Source organism: Protopterus annectens, chromosome 2.part0 (genome assembly GCF_019279795.1).
Source record: "Protopterus annectens isolate FY-2018-M chromosome 2.part0, PAN1.0, whole genome shotgun sequence".
NCBI classification, from domain to species: Eukaryota; Metazoa; Chordata; order Ceratodontiformes; family Protopteridae; genus Protopterus; species Protopterus annectens.
The window spans coordinates 1678234329-1678258232 of record NC_056728.1 but is presented as its reverse complement, the minus strand read 5'-3'; the positions used below and the strand labels follow the sequence as shown (position 1 = coordinate 1678258232).

Below are 23904 nucleotides of genomic sequence, written 5' to 3'. Positions count from 1 at the left end.
GTCTCTCTTCTAAGCTAGAAGGCTTGTATCAGTTTAAGGCTTTCTAGTGCTACCCAGTAGGTTAGTTACAGGAAAGATGGGAAACAAGCGCAGATGTGGTCTTTTAAACCAGAAAGTTGAAAGAGACGGACAAACTCTCCAAATGGTCAATAAACTACAATTTCTGGACCAAGAACCTCTCCTCTCATGGTAGACAGGCTACGTAGTGCTTACCACTCCCACTGATAAGCTAGAAGGCTTTCCTCCAACACAGAAAGGCTTGTGGGCCCAGAAGCATACCAACAGTCCTGGATACAGCAATCTGTATCTGGACTAGGTTAGTTACAGGAAAGGTGGGAAACAAGCACAAGTGTGGCTTTTAAACCAGAACGAATTTCTGGACCAGGAACCACTCCTCTTGTTGTAGACAGGCTACCTGATGCTTACCACTCCCACTGATAAGCTAGAAGGCTTCCCTCCAACACAGAAAGGCTTGGGGGTCTCAGAAGCTTTCAAAGAGTCCTGGATACAGCATATCTGTACCTGAACTAGACTAGTTACAGGAAAGGCGGGGAACAAGTACAAACGTAGGCTTTTAATACAGATGATATTATAATTCTAGAAAGGAACAAACTAAGATGATGAAATGTTGATTATTTTAAAAGAAAAGAGCCAGGTTATAGAAGTACTGCAAAAATAGTAGGCATCTGCTTCTCAAAGAACAATATCTGTTTATTAGGACTAATATTTGGGAAAACGAAGGAAGCAGACAAATAGTGGAATAATATACTTGGGAAAGTAAATGAGATTGGTAGATTGCTGAAGTCAATAGGTTATCATTCAAAAAGAAAGCACATTTCATTAATTCTGTTGTATTTGGGAAGATAGCTTATTTAGCCAGTATGTGTATATATTACCATGTAAAAGCAAGAAAGAAAGAAAGAGATAGTGCCATATATGTTTAGTATTATTTAAAGTTCAAACACAAATTAAGCAAAAAGAGGGTTTTGTATTTAGAGGATAAAGAAGGTAACTTTGGGGATGATACACCGTAGTACATGCTTCATCTTTATATTTACACTGCATTTCAGAAGGAGAAAAAATAATAAGAATGGAATAATAGCAATGCGGTAAAGTTTGAATCGTTTTGGGAATAGGTGGGAAAAAATACGAGAGAAACATATTTTAAGTAAAGAAATAAAGGAGTATCAGAATACAATTTTGTATTCATGATATTGAGAAAAGTAGAAAAATAATGCTATAATAATATTGCAAGAAAATTTTATGTTACACATCTCTGTGACATGCTAAGTAAAAATATTATGGAAGCTATTAGGAAGACAAAACTTAGATATAAGGATGTATAAATGATTCTAGATGTCATGTGAAGACTATTAGTAAGTTACCAGTGAAATGAAGCATGCTATATAAAGCAATGAATAAAAGATCATATGCTTTTAGTAAACAGTTAGAAACAGCAGACAGAACGTGTTTTCTTCTTTTATGTGAAAGAATAAAAACGTATGTAATACATCATGTAAAGAAAGCATTTTAATAGACTTAAAGGTGATAGTGGATATTAGCATGAATGATTTTAAATGGACATTATGAGGAAACTATAATAGGAATGCTAAGAAAACTGATGGAATATCTCGGGTGATTTGGGAAATAATGAATGGGCAGAGATTTTTTTTTTAAAATCTTTCTGATATATTAAAAAATAAGATTTTGGTTGTGGCAAAAAGGATAGGGGAATTGATTTTTTGTTTATGTACATCATATAGAGAAAAGTGTAGTAAAACAAGTGATTATCTGAAGATGGAGAACAAGTTTAAAAGCGGAAGCAAGATGTTATATGTTCATAAAACAAAAAGGAAATGTAGATATTGTACATTTTGAATGATGTGTGAATATTGTATATATTGTAAATATGTAAATAAAGAATCTCTATTCTTTTCAATAAGTGACGCATAATCTTTTACATCCACCTGAAGTATCACCCATACATGTACATGGTGCATTATTTTAGTGTCTCATCTGAAGGATGGCACATTCAGGAATACAGCATTCCCTAATGCTGTACAATCAGTTCAGTTTATTTTGGCTTTTCCAGTTAGGGGTCACCACAGTGGAACTCCGGTCTGCTAATGATTGGTAGTTGATTTTTACGTGCTGAGTTACCAGCCCTGACGCACAACCTTCAACGAAGGTACGCCCATTCACGCATGTCTCCACGCAGAAGACGCTCTAACTGAGAATCGAACCGGACAGCGTCTTACTGTGAGTCAGTAATACAAAATTAATCCAGTCATCTGAGTTGTGAATAGCACACACAGCCTTCTGATCTTCCATCAGCAAAGGCAAGCATTTTATCTTTTGAATCACTAACACTGTTAAATACATTGACTGTCAGATTTTTTTAAATTTCTTTTGAAAAACTGCCAGTCTTCTGTGTAAACTACAAAAACAATGACTTTAATAGAAGAAACTAATAATATATGTAGAATGATATTTCCAAACTAAGGTCATAATTTTTTTGTCTCACCAAGGGCAAATAATAATGTGCATGTATTTTACCAAAATGTTCTTATAAGTCTATCCCATAGCTTTTAACTTTTCACTTGACAACAATACCTGTATAAGGTACTTTGATATCCAACTACTGAGACAGCTACTACTACTTACCTTTATAATGTAGTTTCCCAGAGTAGATAACAAGATACAGCATGCATACTGATCATTCCTTCACATCACTATAGTAGTAGTTTGTCTTTGGCTATGATATAGATAATGCTGTAACTCCACTCCTCCCTGGGGTAACCTTATATTGCTTGGGAATCTATACACATGTTATGATTTACTGTTAGAATAATCTGTCCAAAGAAGAAATAAAGTTGTGCAAGGTATTTACTATAACATAAGATATTTGAGAAGAGAGCATTGTAACAGTAAAGTATCCCCTCCATCCCTCTCCACAGAATTTGTTGATATTTTATTATGTTGCATTTTCTAATATTATAGATAGCAATACAGTCATTACTAGCGTGCCTTAGTTGAAGGTTGAACGTCGAGCTGGCACCTCGGCGTTCTTCAAAATCTACTGCCAGTCACTAGTGGACCAGAGTTCCGCTGTGATGACCTCTAACCGGAAAAAGCCAAAAGACAACAACAACATTAATTATAAGGCTATAAGGTCTGGTTAATACTGGACTTTGCCTACCGCAAGCCACAAGCACACTTCCATGCATGACTGGCTAGAAGACTTGAATAGAGTAAAGAACAGCTTGATGTGTACATACATATATGTGTGTGTGTGTGTGTGTGTGTGTGTGTGTGTGTGTGTGTGTGTGTGTGTGTGTGTGTGTAGGTGGTTTTACTCTGCCTGCTACAGTAACTTCAGTAGCTAAAGATCTGTGATGATCCATGCAAGGAAGATTTCTACTTCTGAGAAAAGCTCAAGAAGTTTTGGATACAAAGCTATATTTTAAAGGTTCCACATCGTTATATATCATACATAATGCTGTGTAAGTTCTTCATTGTGTAGAATAAATAAAAATTATTTTGAAAAAAATCATCTAAAAAATGTGACATAGAAAGGTGGGTAAACCCAAAATGTGTGATTCGCTCTCAGTGACCTTTCTTAAAATCCCACTATTAAGGATGTTGCATAACTGTGCTCTACATCTGTAACATTTTCATTTTTGTTTCCATTTTCTCATCATCTCCTCTTAATGTGCCAAGGAGCTGATGTTCTACTGATCAACCAGCCCTTGGTTCTGACCCCGTTTTCCTACTTTGCACCCTCCATGGAGTTGCATTTCTCCTCCTCTGTAGTCTCAGATTCAATGCTGCCTGTTACTTAGATCATTGTTGCACTGCTACCCTCTATTTTCTCTCCTTTCTGATCAAAACAAATTCGGGCACCTCCATGTATCTCTCCTCTTCTCATTGACTCATATTTCTGTGATGACAGTGGTGTCCATTTCCCTCCTACATCACACTTGTAAATCCCCTTCACCAACAATAGACTGATTGTGTTACACAGTACTACTACTTGGGAATGTGTCAAACTGTATTTAATTTTTCCCTCTGCTATAAGCTCTTTCCTCCACTTTTGTCTATTGCCTAAGCAGCTACCTTCCTTTATGTTTCTTTGATACCCCCTTCCTTGTTCCACTCTAGTTTAAAGCAACAGTGATTGACATGTACCTTTCCAACCCAGCTGTAAGCCCCAGTGTACGTTCTAAGCTAAAATGGAGCCTCTCTGTGACTTAGGGATTTTGTAGCTGCAAGGTCTCATCCAATCCAGCTACTACTCCAAAATGTTTCTCCCTTGTGAATTAACATCATTTGTAAAGGAAAACGGTTTGTCCTTCGTAGAGAAATCCCACCAGACATGTGGATAGCATGCAGACTATACACAAACAATGAGTGGCTGTCAGGACTTTACCTTTGCCCATGGTACTGTGAGGTAGAGCTCTTGAACTGAGAGACTGTGGTGCACTGGTGGGGACTAATTCCATACATTTTATGTAGCCCAACTGCATGCTTTTAAAACTTATAGAAACACAAATTAAACTATTTTTATTGCCATTTTGTGAATGTTGTGCACTTAACACTCTTTTTTGGCAAAGTACTGTGTCTTGCATTATATTCTTTGTTTTAAAGACTTTTGAATTAATTGTTAGTACTAAATATATAGCCTTGGATGGGGACAACAGCTCCCTGATTTAGAAATTAATTTTGCATTGCAACAGACATAGACAATTATTTGACATTTCAATTATAACCTTTCCAAAATTGAGAACTTTAATGAATAGTTAATAATGTTTGTACTGCACTTCCATACCTCTCAACCTGGAATCATAAAAAATCTGGACAAAAGCCCATGAAAAGTAGGTACAACTGGCCAAAAATCTGTATGCTGATTAATGTAAAATTTACATACATAATTATGTAACCCCACCCACTCTGGAATTGTGGGATGCCAACTTTTAAACACAAATTGAAGAACAGAAAACATATTAAACACAAAATATAACAAGAACAATGCTTTTTATATTAACATTTGTACCTAATTAAAAAAAAAGATCTATACATACTAGCAATTAGAATGCCTTATTTCATATATAAGCCATCCAAGTAAAATTATAATTTTATACTTAAGTACTTAAAATGCAGGTGGTAATGAAGCAAAACTAGTAGCCTGTCAAGTAGCAGTACTACTAATACAATGACAACAGGACACAAAAACTGACCTTCTTGTCACTGATGGTTAAATTCCTTGAAGGTTTAGCATGTAAAACTAATTCTGCTTTTAAGAAAACTAACTAAAAGCAGCTGCTCATGGCAGTGCATTTGTCCAGTAACCTGTGTAATGAACACTAAATGTAGCATATAATAAAAACATATTATTAGGGTCTAACATGTGCCTAGTAATCTATGTAAATAATACTAATTGTAAGATATAATGTAAAAAATGGTTAGGGTATAGAAGGATTGAGTACTGAAGCTCGCAATTTTTCCATATTACTTCAGCTTTTGATAAGTTTGTCAGTGATTTTCCATTGGACCTGTTCCTTCCTCAGACTGCATTTATTACTGTTTTGCTGTCTTCTTTGACCTTTAGGATGAGTACCAACAAACCGTTACATTTTTACTCAGTCTGATTTTTAGCCTTTTTGTGTATGTTTTATATTTCCAGTTTTTTTTCTGTCCTTAGGCATTTTTAAGATAAGCTTTATGCCATTCTTTGACATTCATTTTTTTCTTGGTGATACAGAACTGAGCAATGAGAGATCCTTCATTGTTTGAGTCCTGTTAAGTGATGATTTGTCTTATGTGAAAGATAGTTTGACAAATAATAATAAACTGTAAATAATGACTTGCTAAGAGATGTATGCAATTATAAAAGACATATAATTCATCTTTGTAAATTTAAAATATTTATAGTTTCCAGTTATTCAATTTTTAATTATATAGGAGCAGAGAATTTTGAAGCTGAGTGATGAAGTCACACGCTTGCTGGTATTTGAAAGTGAATCCAAGCGTAAGGATACAGTAATTGGAAATCTGAGAGATGAAAATGCAGGATTGAAGCAACAACTTGTTCAAGCTGGCTTGCAGAATAAGGATGGAGAAATTACTCAGAAGCTTTTGTTACTAGAACGGGACATTGCTTCAAAAAAAGAAGAGATCCAAATACTGAAGGATCAGGTAAAATAAAACTATATGTTGTACTTCCACAATCAAAGCAAAGTTTCTGTTTACTGGACTAACATTTACTATATAAAATTTTATTATAACTTATGAATTTTCGAAGCTACAAAATGTTTTCATGAAATTTTCAAGTTCTAATAAAGCAATGTGCAGCTTTTAGTTAAGGGTCTTATATTTTGAAACGGCAGAAGACATTCAATGAACTTGTCATGACTGTACACAGTATTTTAAGAATATTGAATATATTACCTTCTTGCTAAGCCACATCATCTTGTTATAATGGAGGACTTAACATATTTTCTTAGGTTGGGATTCAGAAAACTTTGTTGCCTCGAGGTAAGTGAGTTTATTCAAAGAGCAGCCACATACAGAGGGTCTATATTACATAATCAAAAAATAATTTAACCAAATGGGATTTAACATCAAAATGCACGTCATCAAGCTGTTGATAGTGAGATCGCGGTATAGTGAAGATTGGAAAATTTGTCCTTTCCTCACTGTAGTGCAATCTTGGAGTTGGTATATATAATTAGCGGGGAGTGTGGGGGGCACAGCCCCCCAGAAGACCGAGTTCGATGAAGTGCATTTTGATCTTAAATCCCGTTCGGTTATTTTACGATTACATAACATAGAACCTATACAAAATGTGTATGTGAGTCAGAGGTGCACTTACCACTAGTGGAGAATGTGGAGTAGCAATGCTGGCCGCAGTACATGCTTATGGCCATTTAATGACAAGGTAATGAGCAACATTGTTAAAAATGAGTGGCTTAGTATATGTAAATAAGACAAAACAAGATGATTCATAAATGTATAAATGTTGAGTTGCAGAGCTGCAAATGCTATTTAAACAAACAATCCCGAATCTCTGTGTTCATGCTAAAGGAATTACTAAGAAATGTTAGGGTTGCTACCACATTAGTAAATGTGTATCTACGATAAGCTCTTATTGCCAGTGTCAGACAAAATGGTGCTTCTCATCTCCCCTGGAGGTGTCATGTCATTCAGCTGGGCTTAAAATTTCATTTACTTTACAATACCAGCATTGTAGACCAGTACCGTGTGGATAGGAAGACCATGCAAGAAATTTTGGACATATGTTGGTGACATTTGTATCCCCATGGGAGTCATGAAGTACCTATCCCAGTGGATACTAAGGTATGTGAAGTTTACATATACTAGCTACACAGACTTTTCACTGGCCTAATGGGGAGACAGTAGGCATATTTCAGACATCTGTCTATAGAATACTCCATTAATTTCTTGATACCATGCTTCAGCATGTGAGAGAGTATATTGGTTGCCAGGTACCACAGAAGACAGAGGTAACACCATGTGGGACTTCTGTAATATAGCCCATTTCCTTGGAATACTCTGGGTCATAAACTACACCCACATTGAAATAAAGGGCCCCATCTGGTGAACTGGAGATCAGGTATATAAACCACAAAGGGTATCACTTCATCAACTGTCAGGTGGTCTGTAATGTACAAGATATCATGCACGATATGTCTGCAGGCCACTCAGGCACTTATCATGACTCTCACAAGTGGTACGAATCAATCAGAGGATGTTAGAAATGATTGGGAAGAGCGATTGGATAAGAAATTCACAAGGAAACAATGGGAGGATATATAAGGCTTCCAAATATGCAACAAAGTCTAGAAGATTTTGGATTTCTGCTTGGATGTGTTTGCATAGGTATTTTTATACTCCAAGCAGATGCCAAAGGCCTTTTCTTCTGGTAGATTGCAAATGTTGGATGTGTAATGGGGAAGAAAAAGGTAATTGGGAATATATTTTTTGGGAGTGCAAAAAGTTGGCAGACTTTAAAAATTGTGTGAAAGAGAAAGCAGGTAGTCAATACAATCCCGGCAGTCACAGTGAAGTATACTGAACGTAAGTTTATTTTTAAATCCACAAACGTTTTCGTTACTGTTTAACAGTAACTTCATCAGAAAACCAGTTAACAAAAAACGCCAAGCTTTTAAATAGTAAATGGCGCCAAAACAGAACCTAAAACGTCACAATAGCATCATATTGAAATAAAATACCTTCGTATTTGACAGTTAAAGTGCTACAGCTATATTTTTAAATATGTTCTATAAAGTACTTTTTTAAAATTAATTAATTGAAAATAGCTAAAAATAAACTTACATTCAGTATACTTCACTGTGACTGCTGGGATTGTATTGACTACCTGCTTTCTTTTTCACTAGTTTGGTTTTTGTGTTTTTGAGTGTTTCGACTTTAAAAATTCCCAGCAGACTACTCTGTCAGAAATTCTGGGTGAATAAATTAGTGTAGTTAAGGAAATTATTTTTTTGAGTTGTGATACATAATCAGAATTGCCTAGATAGTAAGCCCTTGCTGAATTTAATTTTGGTGACAGACAAACAGGCGATTACTAGAAAATGGAAATCAAGGTCTAAACCAACTGTATTAGATGTAGTGAATACTACAACAGCTGGAATTGGGATCTTTAGAAAAGGGTAGGAACAAATTACATAGAAAAAATGGGAACTGTGGGAGCAATATATGCAGAATAATTTTTTGGAGGAGAAATGAGGTTTAAGAGAAGGCTGTAACTGAATGAGCTATGTAATATTTGATTGACAATGACTGTATAGAAGATTATATGTGATGTATAATGTTTACAACTGAAAATATGACAATATGGTTTGTTTTCATTTATATGAATGTATGAGTAGGTACAGGATTTGATTCTCACCTTTGAAAGGGAAATTGGCTAGGTTTAATATGGCCCATGAGGACATTTAGCCTACTAATTACCTATGAACCTATGACCTCCCACAAGGGGCATACCTTTGACCTGTAAGTGTTTTTTAATGGATGGATTCCTCTGGAGAATCTTATTCGTGATGAAAGATATACTCTGAAATCCTTGCTAATGGCACCCATCAGAAATATACTAAATTAACCAGACCAGAGGTACAGTTATACCCAAATGCAAAAAAGGAACATTATGTTTGGGCAGCTGAAGGTGGTGTTCTGCCACATGTGCAAAACTATTTTCAGTATGTGCAACATTATACAAAATCATTACTTAAGAAGCAGTTACAGTGGGAGAGGAGGGCAGTTGCAGGAGGAGCAGTCACACAACAGTAAGTGGAGCCTGGGCCAGATTAAGAATATCTGGGGGTGCCAGCAGGCGGGGATGATCATGCTAGATGGTGTTGAGTACAGTATGCCATGGCACTGGCAAAGAGACAGCAGCTTGCACATAGCTTTAGCCTATAGTAAAGCAGAATAAAACAGAGCCATTACAGTAAAACTGATGTTTGCAAAAACAATATCAGATTGTGCTTACCCATGCATATGCTGGCCACACTATGCATCAGACATAGGCAATCCAATTAACAATGTACAAAGATCAGATCACAATTATCATTTGCACAGGTGAGGGAGATAGCACATCTGGATGTCTTTCACAGGAAATGTTTGAGTGCTGCAGACAAATAAAAGAAGAGGTACAGCTGGGGGGGGTTAATGTAAAAGGCTTTGCTAAGGGTCATGGTCACGGGAAGTGAGTGTGGGCAATTTGCTGTTGTGGTGTGTGTGTGTGTGTGTGTGTGTGTGTGTGTGTGTGTGTGTGTGTGTGTGTTTGTGTGTCTGTGTGTGTGTGTCTGTTGAGACATAGCCTCAGCAGTTTTTGCAGTACAATGTATCAATCTATTAGACAGTTTTAGGTCATGCATGGCAGAGGGATGGCATGCTTCATGACCCTGATCAACATCTGTTACAAGAAGTTCAACAACCTCGAGGACATCCTCCCCTGGCTGAAGATTCCTCCACAACAGAACTAATGGAAGAAGTGCTAGCACTGCATGAGTATGATCTAGATTGTCCACAACCATATCCATGGAGGGAGCATGGAATAGCTTTGTGGATGGTGCCTCATGCAAGGCAGGTAAGCTTGAGAGGACACTGCATGTTCCAGAATGTGATTTAGTCTATCAAAATGATCATACATACAGGACATGCACTCCTGTCTGGTCATCTGGCATACCCTGCATGACCTTACTAACTTTGCTATGGCTGTTGTGGTACTAGCCTCTGCACCTCCATGATGGCCCTGCATGTACACTGAGTTGAGGCCGTTGCCATACCAATTTCAGGGTGAAGGCAGTAACTGTGTCTTTAGCGAGCACCAGTAACCACCCTCCTGTGTTTCCCCCCACACCCAGCCAAGGGTGCCAGGGGCTGACACTGACACATATCTGGTAGGAAGTACTACACTTCCCTAACTGCTAGTGTCCCCATTAACTTGTCCTTCTGGAGTGATGTGCATCTTTTAGGTGTCCACAGGCATAGAGGCTATGTCCATGATCTGTGTAGGGAATGCAATGGTCACATTCCCTGTACCCAACACACACACTGTACTCTCTGCATGTGCCACCTCATCCCTGCCATCATTATCAGAGTTTGAAGATTATCCAGTGTCATGTGATGGCAATTTCACAGTGATGGTTCTTTGCTGAACATAACCTGTAAATGCACAGAACCCTGTGTAAGTATAAAGAATAAGCAAGAAGAATACATGAAAGTTATGATTAGGAATAGAAACATTTGAAAACCAGACATTGAAATAGAATACCATGTGTAGGCAAAATCCCCGATGTTCATTTCTAACCCAAATCATATAACTTTAATAACTTGGCTAGTGATTAATGGGGTCAGGAGGACTTTCAGCAACTGTTACAGAGGATGAACTCTAAATACCTGGGGTATCTGACGTAGATACTCTTGATACCTGGTGCAGCTCTGTGCCAATATCTAACACTGTAATTTGGGATCATATGGAAGTGTCACTGCCTCTGACAGAGACCAGAAACTCTTCTATTTCCATGAGATGTGGCTTGACCAGTGCCCCTCAACTCATTAATCCACCTTTTCTGCCAGATGGACACCTCATGTTTCATCAGCATCAGTAATGTTAGTGACTCTACAGTGGACCATTGTATAAGTAAGGTCCTGGATGCTGCCAGTACTAATGTCTGCAACCAGAACTTTCCAGGTATGTTCCTGGTAGGCCCATTCGCCAGCATTCTGCCTGAGACCTGTCAGCCATAGAGATGGAAGGCCTGGAGCACCTCATTCTCTGCACTAGAGAACTTTGCTTTCTGGGTATTCAGCAGATTCTGCATATCTATGTATGGCCCTCACTGAGTACCATTTGGCACATAAGAGTAAAGGTGTGGATTTTAGTATCTGTCATTTGTCTCTGCTAGTTCTGAGTGAACAATCATGCCTGCAGAGGGAAAAACAAGTGCTCCATTTAGTACATAGAGGTGGTGTGTGGAAGAGTCTAAAATCTTCCTTTATTGCCTCTGTGATGCCTGGCTAATATTCCACCAAACTGCCACCAATATGTGATGCCCGTTACTATCCTTGGTCTGTAACTAAGGAACTTCAATTCCCACTACTGACTTCAGTGTGAGACTGTCACTTAAACAGGAGTAATATTTTGCAAATTTCCCCTAAGAGCAGATCAGGAACATGCTCTATAACCTGGAACTGGACTGTATACTTCTGTCCGCCCCTAATGTAATTCCTTATTACACACACCAGAGCAGCGTGTCCCAGTTTAAGACCTCTGATACACTCACACTTAATAAATTGAATCCCACACATTCAAACACTTCTGGGAAAGTCTGCCACAGATTTATAGCTGTGTCCCTTTCCCCAAATAATAAGGTAAAATGCTTCCACCAACCAGAGCATCTACATGCCCTTTCAAAGCGGTGTCCAATTATTAAAACTGGATATTAAAAACAAATGATAGCAAATGGCCTAAAGCAGTCAGGATTTCAGAGTGGCCAGGGAATTATCAAAGCAGGTATAATGCACTGGTTGATCAGTCACAATGTAGGTTAATAAAAATATTTAATAATGAGGAAAATAATTAAAACTCCACTGCCAATCATGAGCGGACAGGTGATCCACTGTGGCGACCCCTAACCGGGAAAAAGCCGAAAGAAGAAAAAGAAGACATTTGTCTCACACATGCCATTACAATGTGTTTAACTACAAGCTTCAGTCAGTTTGTACAAATAGCGCAATATGTTAAGGTTTTGCCTTTTAAACTGCATGTGATGATGGCTGTATGCCCTATCACCCTACAAAGCTGTATATCATGTCATAATTGTTCATTTGGGGTGGGTATTTGTTGTTCTTTCAAGTACAGTATCCATAATGTTGTAAGAGAAATGCACAGCTGAGCTGCATTTTTTCTTTATATTTGTACATTTGTATCACTCAGGGCATTACTGTGGGCCTGACTGCAGGCTTCAGTTACATTGTACAAGGAGGTCTGTATGTTAAGGCTTTGCTTTCAGACTTTATGTGATGATGGCTGTGGATTTGATTCCCCTTTTGCTCTGTGTTGTGCCATCATTGGTAATTTGGGAGTGAGTCTTGTTGTTCCTTCAAGTATGATAGCTGTAAAGATAAGTATGAGCTGTATTTTTTCATTATACATATACTTCTGCCTTGCCCACCTTCTTTCTTGCTATCCTTTTTATTATATACATTCTCTTTCTCCATGATATTTTTATCATTTTGTTTCTATTTATTTTACAGTTGTATACAGCAGCATCTAGACTGCACCCATCCCTTCACCAAGGCATGTCAGCTACCCACAGGTGGCAACAACACCTCCTGCAACACCCACATCATCTGGGTTTAGACTGCGTGAGTCAACTCTACACCTGTTACAACACTTGCAGCAGACACTCCAGCTCTGCACTGGACAGTGATGATTTTGTACCCACCAATAGCAGTGACAGTGTAAGTGACAGCTTTGTCACACATCAGCAGCTGATGGATGTAGTGAGGACTTATTGACAGGAGGCTAAATGCCTAAATCAGCCACTTCAATAACTCATTGAGTTATGTCCCTGACCATGCTGACTTGACCATCTGAGCCAGGGTCCAGTGTTGAGGGAGTGTAGGGTGGCAAGTAAGATCCCACAAGGTCATGGCTGTTAGGGGTAGTAGCTGTGCAAACCCATCCTGTCTCCCACCCTGGTGTTTCTTTCCCTTTTGTGAAAATTTCTGCCTCTGTTTGCAGTCCAGTCCTCCCCATCACATTGTTTTCCCTCTGTTTGATGTTTTGATGTGTTTTTCTCCATTATGCTCCGCCTCCCACATTGTAGAAGCACATCCCTATATATAAAAAATTGTCACCTGACCTACAAAAATTTTACCACTTTCATCCTACTCATTCCATAGGCTTTCATCTTATGTTCTCCCCTCCGCTTGCTTCCCCCTTTTCATTACTTTCCTGTCTTTCTATTTCCACCTTTTCATTTGGTCAGAAATAGAAGAGCACTCCTGAATCATGGTTGCCACTACATTACATATGGGATCTCACAAAAGCCTCATTAAAGTGCATGCACAATGGATGAGCGCAATGTGCACTTGACTTTCCCTGCAGCCCCACCTTAGTACTAATTGCTTTTCCCACAGACTCTGCTGCAGTTATGAGTGGGATATTTAATAAGCTCACCTCCTCACACCAATTTCCTTGCTTTTCATTCTTAATGAGTGTCAAACTATAACGGGCAAAAATGGTGAACAGTAGTGGGTTGGCCTGTACTGCACCAGCAGTGTGATTCTCTGTTTTCTGTTTTCTTTCAACTTTTTTTTTAATTGCATCATTTTTGCTCCTGTGCCAGTTGACCATCAAACTTCCAAGGGGGCATAATCAAAGTAGCCATGAGGGTGCTTTGTGCTTCTGCTAGCTTACTGGAAATAAAAACATTTTTCATTTATGATCCTAACCTCCATCCCCTCCTCTTTCCCAAAAGTGATATGAGCACTCACAACACAGTGAGGGGTCTCTACACCCACTCATTCCACATATGTGTGCTACCTTACATGCACAGACAGGGGCTACCCTCAGTAGCTTGGTCAGTCCCACCTACATTCTCCCGAAGCAGCTCCTCACTGCATGATTAACTTCTACTCTCCAAAGCGCTTTGTTACTGAAGTCGCAACTCAAGCTATAGGACCACCATTCATCCATCCCTAGGATGCCATCCCATTCCCCATGTCTGTGTCATCAAGCACTCAAGCCATAAGTCAAACTCTGGTCACTTGGGCTGTAGTCAGGGCTTTATCTGACTGTACCACAGGAGCAAGCTTTTTTCTTCTCGATTTTCATATTGACTTTAAACATACTGTTAAAGGGTATTCCTCATGTTATGTGTATCCATACCTTAACTCTGTGAAGTGAAAATACAGTTCGGAATGTTCCCCTTGATAATGCAGTCCCTTGACAAACTAAGATGTCACTCCCACTGCTGTTAATACTGTGATCTCTGTGATATGAATACAAATATGACGTGTTTAGATGTAAGGGTTAGGAGTTGTGTATGAATTTCTTTCATGGTACATGAATAATAGAGGGCATTGAGAAGGTCTTTAAAGTAAAGTTTCATAGGTAAAGATGATATGCTCACTATCTTTTTGAAATATGCATCAAAGCTTACTTACTAATGTTGTTTAGGGTTTCTACTCTGTCACGAATTTAATTTGGAGGGTAGCTATAATATATGCCTTTGCCCACTGAAGACCATTAATGTTGTTAAATAATAACTTCAAAAGTGTTAGTAAGATGCTTTTGGAGCAGATAAAGGAGTGCTCTGGTAGAAGAAGAAGAAGTGTACATATACCTGTGAGGGATATAACAGGGAATTTGTAGTTGCTGAGGAAAACTTTTATGTATCCATCTTACAGGAGTAGTTTCAGTGTCACTGTAAGATATTCAGCATGCCTTTGTGAGTGTCATTCATGATGTGCTTTTATGATTTTGGTTTGAACGGTTTTCCAGCATGATTAAGTATGTGGTTAAGGGAGTAGTATGAGGGTGTTATTATTCAGAAGATGTATTGTTGCATGGTTGAAAATGAAAACAGGTAGTGTGTGTTTAAAGCAAGTATGTCCTTTGAGTCTAGATTTATTTAGTCATTATGTGAATATTGTTTTTTGTTGGATACTTTTTGTTGGATACAGAGGAAGAACAGGGTGTTCTTTTCAGTAGTGACTAAAGGATTATTTAACCAAGCATGTTGGCTTACACAGCTGATACCTCCTTAACAGCAAATCATTATAATTAACTATTCCATATAGGCATATAGTGAAGAATAGCTGGGCTTACTGTGGAATATAAAAAAGTGTAAGTGGTGTTAAAAAGTGAAGAACACGCATGCTGGAGAGTAGCCATGTATTTGTGTGTGTGTGTGTGTGTGTGTGTGTATATATATATATATATGTACACACGTGTGTATATTTTATATATATATATATATAAATATATATATAGACTCACACTATGTATGTATGTATATATATATATATATATATATATATATATATATATATGTATATATGTATATATATATATATATATATATATATATATATATATATAAAGGGTCCATATTAGATAAATGAAAGTTTATCTTACCGAACGCTAACATGAGCGAAAATTTCGGAACCCGGAACCAGAATTGTGAGATCGCAGTTCAGTGAAGATGGGAATATTTGCCCTTTCCTCACTGTAGTGCGATCTCGGAGTTGGAATATATATTTAGCGGGAGGTGTGGGGGGCACAGCCCCCCACAATTGCAGTTTCGAGTTCTGGGATTTTCGATAATGTCACCGTTTGGTAAGATAAACTTTCTTTTATCTAATATAGACCCTATATATATATATATATATATATATATGTATATATATATATATATATATATATATATATATATACACACACACACACATAGTTTTTTGAAACTATATGAAGGTTTTGAGAGTTTATTTTAATTTATGGCATGGCTAAGATTATAGTCAGGCATTGCTGGGAAAAGTGGTGAACCCAGTTTCGTCATGAAAACAGATATTCATGTTTTGGGAGAAAATGGTACTTTAATTAATATTTGTGATTTTTCTATGAGTGCAAATGAATTAAGCATGTTGCCAGTTACATTTGAGATACAAGTATATGTAGACATTTTAAATTAGACTTTGGGAGTTCATAGCTGAATTCTCTATTGGAAAGAGTGTTATATGTGTCATGCCAGGAAAGAAAGAAGGAAGATATGCCTTAACATGATCTTTGTTTTTATAGTCTTATTTCTGGGCGATGCTTTTAGAACCTATGTTGAAGATTGAATTATTAGTAAGAGAAGGATTAGATTTATCTGTGTACCTCTTTATTGGAAAATGGAGATTAGCTATGTTGCCCAGAAATAATGGGAGAATTCAGTGATAGATGTCCTTCGCTGGTTGTAATAGCAGGGTTTTTTTCAGAGGATATGTATTTATCTTTTATGACCTTGAAGCTTAAATGACACAGACGTTTATGATTCATCCTTGGGCATTCCAGATCATGTATTGAAGAATTTGGTTACATTTGATCAGGATTTAAGAAAAATCTTGTTGAACAAATTTTGATGATCGTTTAGTTGCAAAAGTAATGCGAAATATACATCTGGGAATGAAAGGATGGATTTTTTCACCTTTTTCCTTTGTACCCATCAAGCCACCATCCAGTAATAGTCCATTTTCCCTGCAAGCCCTAGAGAAGGAGGCAAAAGCCACAGGTCACAGCTATTATGTTGTTGGGGTGGGGAAAGTGGGTTAGCTTGAAAGTTTGGTGAAGTACTGCCATACCAAGTCATTTGTGAGTGGACTCTTTCACATGATGGTGTGACTAGCTGGAATACTTGAACTTCTTATGAGTTTTAAATCTGCATAGCCTTAGAGTTATAGCTGCACCTTTGGTCTTTTCCATCAGATGGAGCCCTTTTTGTGGGATTCTGCCACCACACCATCTCTCCAGGATGGGTGAATCATCATATCACTTCCATTTTTCCCAGCCAGCTCTTCCATTGCCTCGGTTGTTACTTGAATCTTCATCATCAAAGATGTAGCTAGGGCTAGCGTTACCACCTGTCCCACTTTGCAAGGGACAGTCCCTCTTTGGGCAGTTGTGTCCCGCAAAAAATATTGTAAAAATGGAAAATGTCCTGTGATTTTAGGACAAAATAATTTCCTATATTTTATGTAATAGTTGCATAAAACAGTTATTCTGTATCTGAACCACCTAAATGTTATAAGAAACAGAATACGCAACTAAAACATTACAAGAATAAGCTTTTATCTAGGCAAAAAAAGTGAAGTTCTGTTCTTTGTAGTGGCCGAGGGTATGTTTCGGCATGCAAAATCTGATGTTTGTACCAAAAATGTCCCACTTTGGGCATTTGAAAAGGTGGCAACCCTAGCTAGGGCCAAAACCTCTTCACTGTGGAGCTGGGTAATGAAAGGAGTATACTTATTCTAACAGAAACCCCTGAAAGTATATAACATTTACATATTATGTGTACATATGTGAAATGGATATTTGAGGGCATGACATGTATTGTAGACATTCCATTTACAATCCAGGGTGGTATGTAGATGCATTTGTGAAGGTCTGGGCATTTAGAGGGATTTTGTTTTAGCATCCCTTGTTAATTTGTAGCTCGTAGGTACTATGGAAGGTAGGATGTGCCTGGGTGCTGTATAATTTTTCTTGTGAATGTTATGTTCTTAAGAAATTTTGATTTGAACAGATGGGGTTAGTTAAATTTTTTAGCATAGTATGAAGATTTAGTCTGTTTCTTTATGTATTTGTTATAGTTTTATTAATGTACTTTTTCACACTAACATTTTCTCCTGCTTTTTCCACTGCTATTGTTTGTTAAATTTATCTGCTCTTAAACTGTGAAGAGCTGAAGTTTACTTTCTTGTTGGGAAAATTCCAGAAAGAATAAGTGAAAGATTTAAGCAAATATTTTGAACCCACAGTGACCATGGAAAAGATGCGATAACTGGATGGAAAACAGGGCTTGAAGCAGAGCAAGAAAGTGCACTAATGGCAGTTAACAAAACTAAGAAACTAGAGCACACCACTGCAGACTCCTGTGCAGCAGAAGTACTTCATGTCTGTGAGAAGTTCTTTTAAGTGTCATTTACAGTTCCTTGTTTAAGGCAATAGCTCTGACAGTTCTGGAAGAGTTGGGGGAGTATCTACAAAATCATAACAGTAGAAACACCTGCAGTTTGGCTACTTTATTTTGTTGATAATTTAAAACTAGTGTGAATAGGTTAGAGCAGTTCTTTGAACAATGTAAATCAGGATAATTCAAGAAAAAAAATGAAATGTAGTCAGGTTCCAGAGGCTGTATAAGATCTGCATCTCACACTACTGATATTCAGTGATGTAGAAGGCTCATTTTGCACTTAATGTTTCTACTCAATCTGATGACCCTCATTGATGGATTGAGGAGCATTAAAAAAGGGGTACTTACGTATTATCGCAACCACATTCCATCTAATGCAACCACATTCCGAGCAGGACAAGTGACTCTTTTCCAAGCGATCGGTTCCGAGATCGTACTTACCTTATTTTTCTGCTCGACAAATGGATGGACCACAAATTTGGAGAGGACAGTGTTACCATCCATGTCACTAGCACATAATTTCAGGGTTTGATCGATGAGACGATCATAATTATGTGTACTGCGTGGAGCTTTATGTGCTCCATGTAGTTGCACTTACAGGAAAATATCAACATTTTTGTCGGCTTTGAAAGGCATAAACATTTAACGGACGGTGTCAGCAGGGTAGTAAACAGTGGGGGGTTTCTGATAAAGAACTTTGTAGTGAATTCAGTAAATAACATTTTACAATGTCAGAGTTCGTATCCTTCAGGAAACACATGCGAAAGCAACTCCTGTTACTGTCACAGCAAGTTTGTACATGTTTTACAGCAGCTTAAGGAGACCTTACCGGACTTAACAATTATAAACCATTTTTTTAAAATTCTGCTGGTGTCAGTTGCTGTTTACAACACGCATATTTTACTGTCTAATGTGGGACACGACCATAACTTTCCTACGGGGTGTTTAACATTTGCAGAATTCTGACAGTTAATTCGCCTAATGGTATGCCTTGTAGTTTAAATTGGAACTTATGTGGTTGCGATAATACATAAGTACCAAAAAAGGTCTTAAGGAAGTCAAAATGTTCTACACTTTGATCTGGCATTCCTATCACACTCACAGTCTACTACCTACCCTAGCATATACTTTTTATATCAGGAGCAAAAAATACATATATTGAAGTCCTTCTAGGTAAGCTATGAACTTTGTCTAATTTGCCTTATCATTTTTGAGACCTGTCAGATTTAGGCTGTCTTCTTATGTTAACCCCCCCCCCCCTTGTATTATCTGGAGACTGCCCTGTCTGTATTCTAGATCCCTTATGTGGGCTTGTATCTATATGTTCCTAGGAGACACTTCTCCTTTGGTCTCTGAGGGCAATTATAAAAAGGTGATATGCACAAAGACTTCCCTAATCCTTGCATCATACGTGCCAGAGTCATTCAGCATTCACTATTTTTCTTCACGAAAACAACTGTTCAGATATATTGTAGTCTTTATTTCTGATTTTCTGGTAAGAATTTCATTGGACTTTGTCAGTTTATTGACATCAGATGTTCATCATTTGGTCACTGCTGCAGTAGCCTTAGCTGTATGGGTTATATCCTGCATAAGATATAACAGCCAGACAGTTTTCAGAGCTTAAGGGCACCTTCCACTCACTCATACCATTGGTAACTCAAGCATAGTCACTTTTTACAGTGAAATGCGTCTTTTTACTTTTGTATAAATATGTTGTTAAAACTTTTTTTTTTCCATTTTTCTTCATAAAACTTTGTTAAACTATTTTTGGGGGTTGGGGTAAGTGTATGTTGCACTTTTCATAGTGTGTTTAGGCAGAAAAACTATTTTGTTATTACTTACCTGTTTTACTGACATTTACTGTCAATCTTATCCAGGCTTCAGGCTTCTTTTTTGGGTTTATTATGGAATAGCTTACTGGTTCTTCAGTTCTTCCTTATTCCAACCACAAAAAGAAAAAAATTCCAGACAGCCTTTGCCCCTCCAGCAGGCTGTAAATTTGCCTTAGCCACAGATGGGTGACAACATTGCTGTGGCCATTTTAATTCCTCAGACCATTCATCTTTTGCCATGGCTCCCTCTGGCATAGTTCCTTCAGCCCTCATGGTCTGGAGGTTAGACCATTCTCTGTAGCTGTTGAGTCCCCTTGCTAGAGTACTCTGTTAGAGTATTCTTGGTGGACAAGGGAGAACCACTGTTGTCAGTTTTGGAGGAAGGAACAGGGAATGCCTTTTTGCCTAGCCGGCTGGGATGTCGGTTCCCAGGGGTGATGTGCTTAACAGAGATCAGTCTCCTTCTATGGAAATTCTTGTTATACAGAAACAGAAAGTTAAAAAATTATCTTCCCCTGTCTCTGTTACTTTAGACAGGAGTGATTTATTGGACTCTGTGCCTAATTGTGACTCTTGACCCTTCTCATTATGGTTTTAGTGATAAGAGAAAAAAACATATTCTTCTTTTTCTTAAGATTCCCTGTATACTGAACATGAAAATGATTTTGAGGGTTCAACTTCTGCCTTATCTCCTCAGGTGGCTGATTCTGATTTTGTTTCTGAGTAGAGTGTTTCTTTTGATAATGCCTTAGAAGAATTTTATTTTTCTGAAGCATAATGATATTCCAGTCTCTTTGAAAAAAAAATGATTTATTACAGCTGGAATTTCCTGAACCCACTCCTGCTCCTCCTGTTTTTCCAGCATTAGTGGGTGTTTTTATTACAACCTGTAACTTGACTAACAACCTGCCTGCTGCCCCTAAGAAACATTTTTCAGTCTTACAAATACTTATTTTCTAATCCCAGATTTGACACTGCAGTGATTTCCTTGTTAAATCCTGCTAAACCTCTAGTAAATGCTATTTCCCTCTCTGATAAGGATGGGAAAGCTTTTGACAGCATTGGGAAATAGTGTATACTTCTGCTAAACTTATTTTTAGAATTCTTAATTGACAAGTTCATGTTAGTTTTTGCTTGCATCATTTGCAAATATTAGGAATATTTTAGACACATTTCCGGCTACTAAACAAAAATCTGCTATGAATACTCTTATTGCTTCTGTTTCTCAAGTGACTAAACCCCCTTTGAAGTATGCATACGATTCAGCTGTTGCCTGTTCCTGAGCAGCTGCTACTAGAACTGTTATGAGAATCTTTGCTTGATTACATGTGCAAAATCTACCCAAGGATGTTAAATCTGAAATTTTTAATTCTCCTTTAGATACTGAGATTGTTTTTGGACCATCTGCTGCTGAGGTCCTGAAAAAGTGAAACGAGAGAGGGAAGCTGATTCAGAGGGTTACTCAGATATTTCTCATGTCCTGTCTAGAAATTATAAGTTGGACGTTAATGAAGGCTGACATAATGAACTCACAGTCCACCTGGGTTGGACTATGGAGGGTGTCCGCGGGACCTGACAGAAGTTGCCAACGGTGGTCTAGTTTTGATAGCTGTGCCTCAGTGGAAAAACTGCCAGTGTGCTTTCTGAGTGTGGGAGACTAAGTAAGGCCTAAAGATTCTTGCCTTTGGGAAGGAGTTTTTTTGGGAGTGATAACTATGGTCAGAACATCACCTAAAGATACAGAAGAAGATACCTTGGGTGTTTTGCCTGGTGTTAAAATCTTGAGGGCAGACTGATTCCCAGCTTTTCTTTTTTTCTTTTCTCTTGTCTTTTTCTGATATCAATGCTGAGAAGGATGCAGTCAACGCACAGTCCACTGTAATGATATGTTTGACCACCAACTTATTCCTTCATTCTGCCAAGGTCCTGACACTGGAATTCTTGCACAGGGGCAGTCACTGAAGAGGTGCAATGCTCTTAGATTAAACATAAATCATGTGGGTCCTGTAGTGGAATTATGCGACTGCACGACTTGCACTTTTTGAAATCTGGCTTTCTGTCCTTATCCATATAACCTGAGAAAAATGATATACAACAGCCAAAAGATGACACCACGAAGTGTTAACTGTACTTCAGAAATCCATCCGAATGGCCACCGAATTCTGCCACAACAAAAGAAAGGAAATGAAAAATTAGATGAAATGCTCCAATGGCTCAAGAAATGATTGGTAGGGAGGGAGGGAGGATGAAAGGTGAGATAGTAAAGGAGAAAATATGAAGAAAAAGGATAGCCAGAAAGAGATTAAGAAACTTATAACCACTGCCTACTACTGAATAACTAATACAGATAGACTAAGTAAGCAATAAAAGTATTTAGTTGTATGAAAAACAACTATAATCACATTGCTAAATGCTTGAGCTGCATAAAAGATGTAGTGTTTAAATGGTGGCATTGAGAACTGGAGGAGATAGCAGAGCAGGGGGTTATGTGTAGGGATGAGCATAATTTGTATGGGGCTCTTTTCTGTCCTATGGCTACAGTGTCCAAACAGTGACTAGAGTGATCTAACATTCCAGCAAGTACATGGTTTTCAGCCTTCTTTCTCTATGTTTGTTAAAGGTTCTACATATGCATCTGCACCTTTTTATAAAATGCAAAAATAAGAAGACACAGCAAACTTCTGGCAAGTGGACATTAAGAAAAACAATGGCAATAAGGCTCCAAAAAGGATGAACCACCCAGAAACGAGGACAATCCAACAAGTCTGAATGACTATCTGCAGTGTCCTTCTTCTTTTTTCACCACCCGGCGAGACTTTAAATCTTCCCCAAAACAGATAATCTGACACATGGATTCTGATGGTGGTAGGAATCCCTCCCTCCTTTTCATAGGGATTCCTCCTCATCTACCAGATCAAGCTTCCTTTTTCCTTCCTGCCATTTAGCATCTCTTGATGCATATGGTAACAGATGGAGAAAGGTTTTACTCAGCAATACTTCTGGTACCAAAGAAAGAAACATCCTGAAGACCAATCTTAGAAATTCCTTTCTAAACCTGTTTGTGAAAGTCCCAAAGTTCAAAATACTATCTCTTCATGACTTGTTACCTCTAATTTCCCCCTTTAAGGTTTTAGTAACTCCAGATTTAAAGGATGTTTATCATCCTATTCCTATAGCCTCAGTTTTCAAATGTTTGTTAAGGCTTTTTGTGTCTGGATTACACTTTCAGTTTTCTGTATTACACACTGAGTTATCCACATGCTCCAGGCTGTTCACAAAATGTTTAGTCCCAGTGATAGCCTATTGCAGACTGCAAGGTATTTAGATTTCCTTAATTACATATCTTGCTTAACTATGCAGAGTCTTTTTCAAACTTTTGTGAGTCTCTCACTTGGATGAATGATCTCCTTCACAGACTGTGGTTTCAATAGAGCATCTAAATGTCTTGTTTGACTCCTTCTCACAGGATTGTTTTCCTGTTGTGTCTCCTAGAGACCTCAGTTCAAAGAGCTTTTCTTTCATAAGAAAAAGAGATTTCAATCTATATTGATTCCTAAATTTTTCCATGCAGTCCAAAACTTCAGAAAGGGAATTTCTCAGGATACTAGGATTCATGACATCCATGATTCTCATGATTCCTCTAGTCAGACTCCACAAGAGAAAGATTCAGTGGTATCTAAAATTTATATGGTCCCAATATCAACATCCACTGATATTCCACATTTCTGTTTTGGGATTTGTAAAAAGATGAGGATGAATAAGGGACCTGCTATGGTGGAGGGACCAGTTTCATCTGAATTCAGATCTCCTATTTTCCACCTCTGGTATATTCTGTAACTACA

The 23904-nt window shown here is 37.8% G+C and overlaps 1 protein-coding gene across 1 annotated transcript in view; it reads left to right on the top strand.

Annotated features, from left to right (window-relative positions):
* FHAD1 (forkhead associated phosphopeptide binding domain 1) overlaps positions 1–23904 on the top strand; it is a gene marked incomplete at its 5' end in the record, with an annotated part of 2130934 nt that overhangs the window by 142198 nt on the left and 1964832 nt on the right. Inside the window, one exon of the mRNA XM_044060429.1 lies at positions 5962–6195. Coding sequence (XP_043916364.1) covers positions 5962–6195 — 234 coding nt within the window. The remainder of the gene's footprint in view (positions 1–5961; positions 6196–23904) is intronic.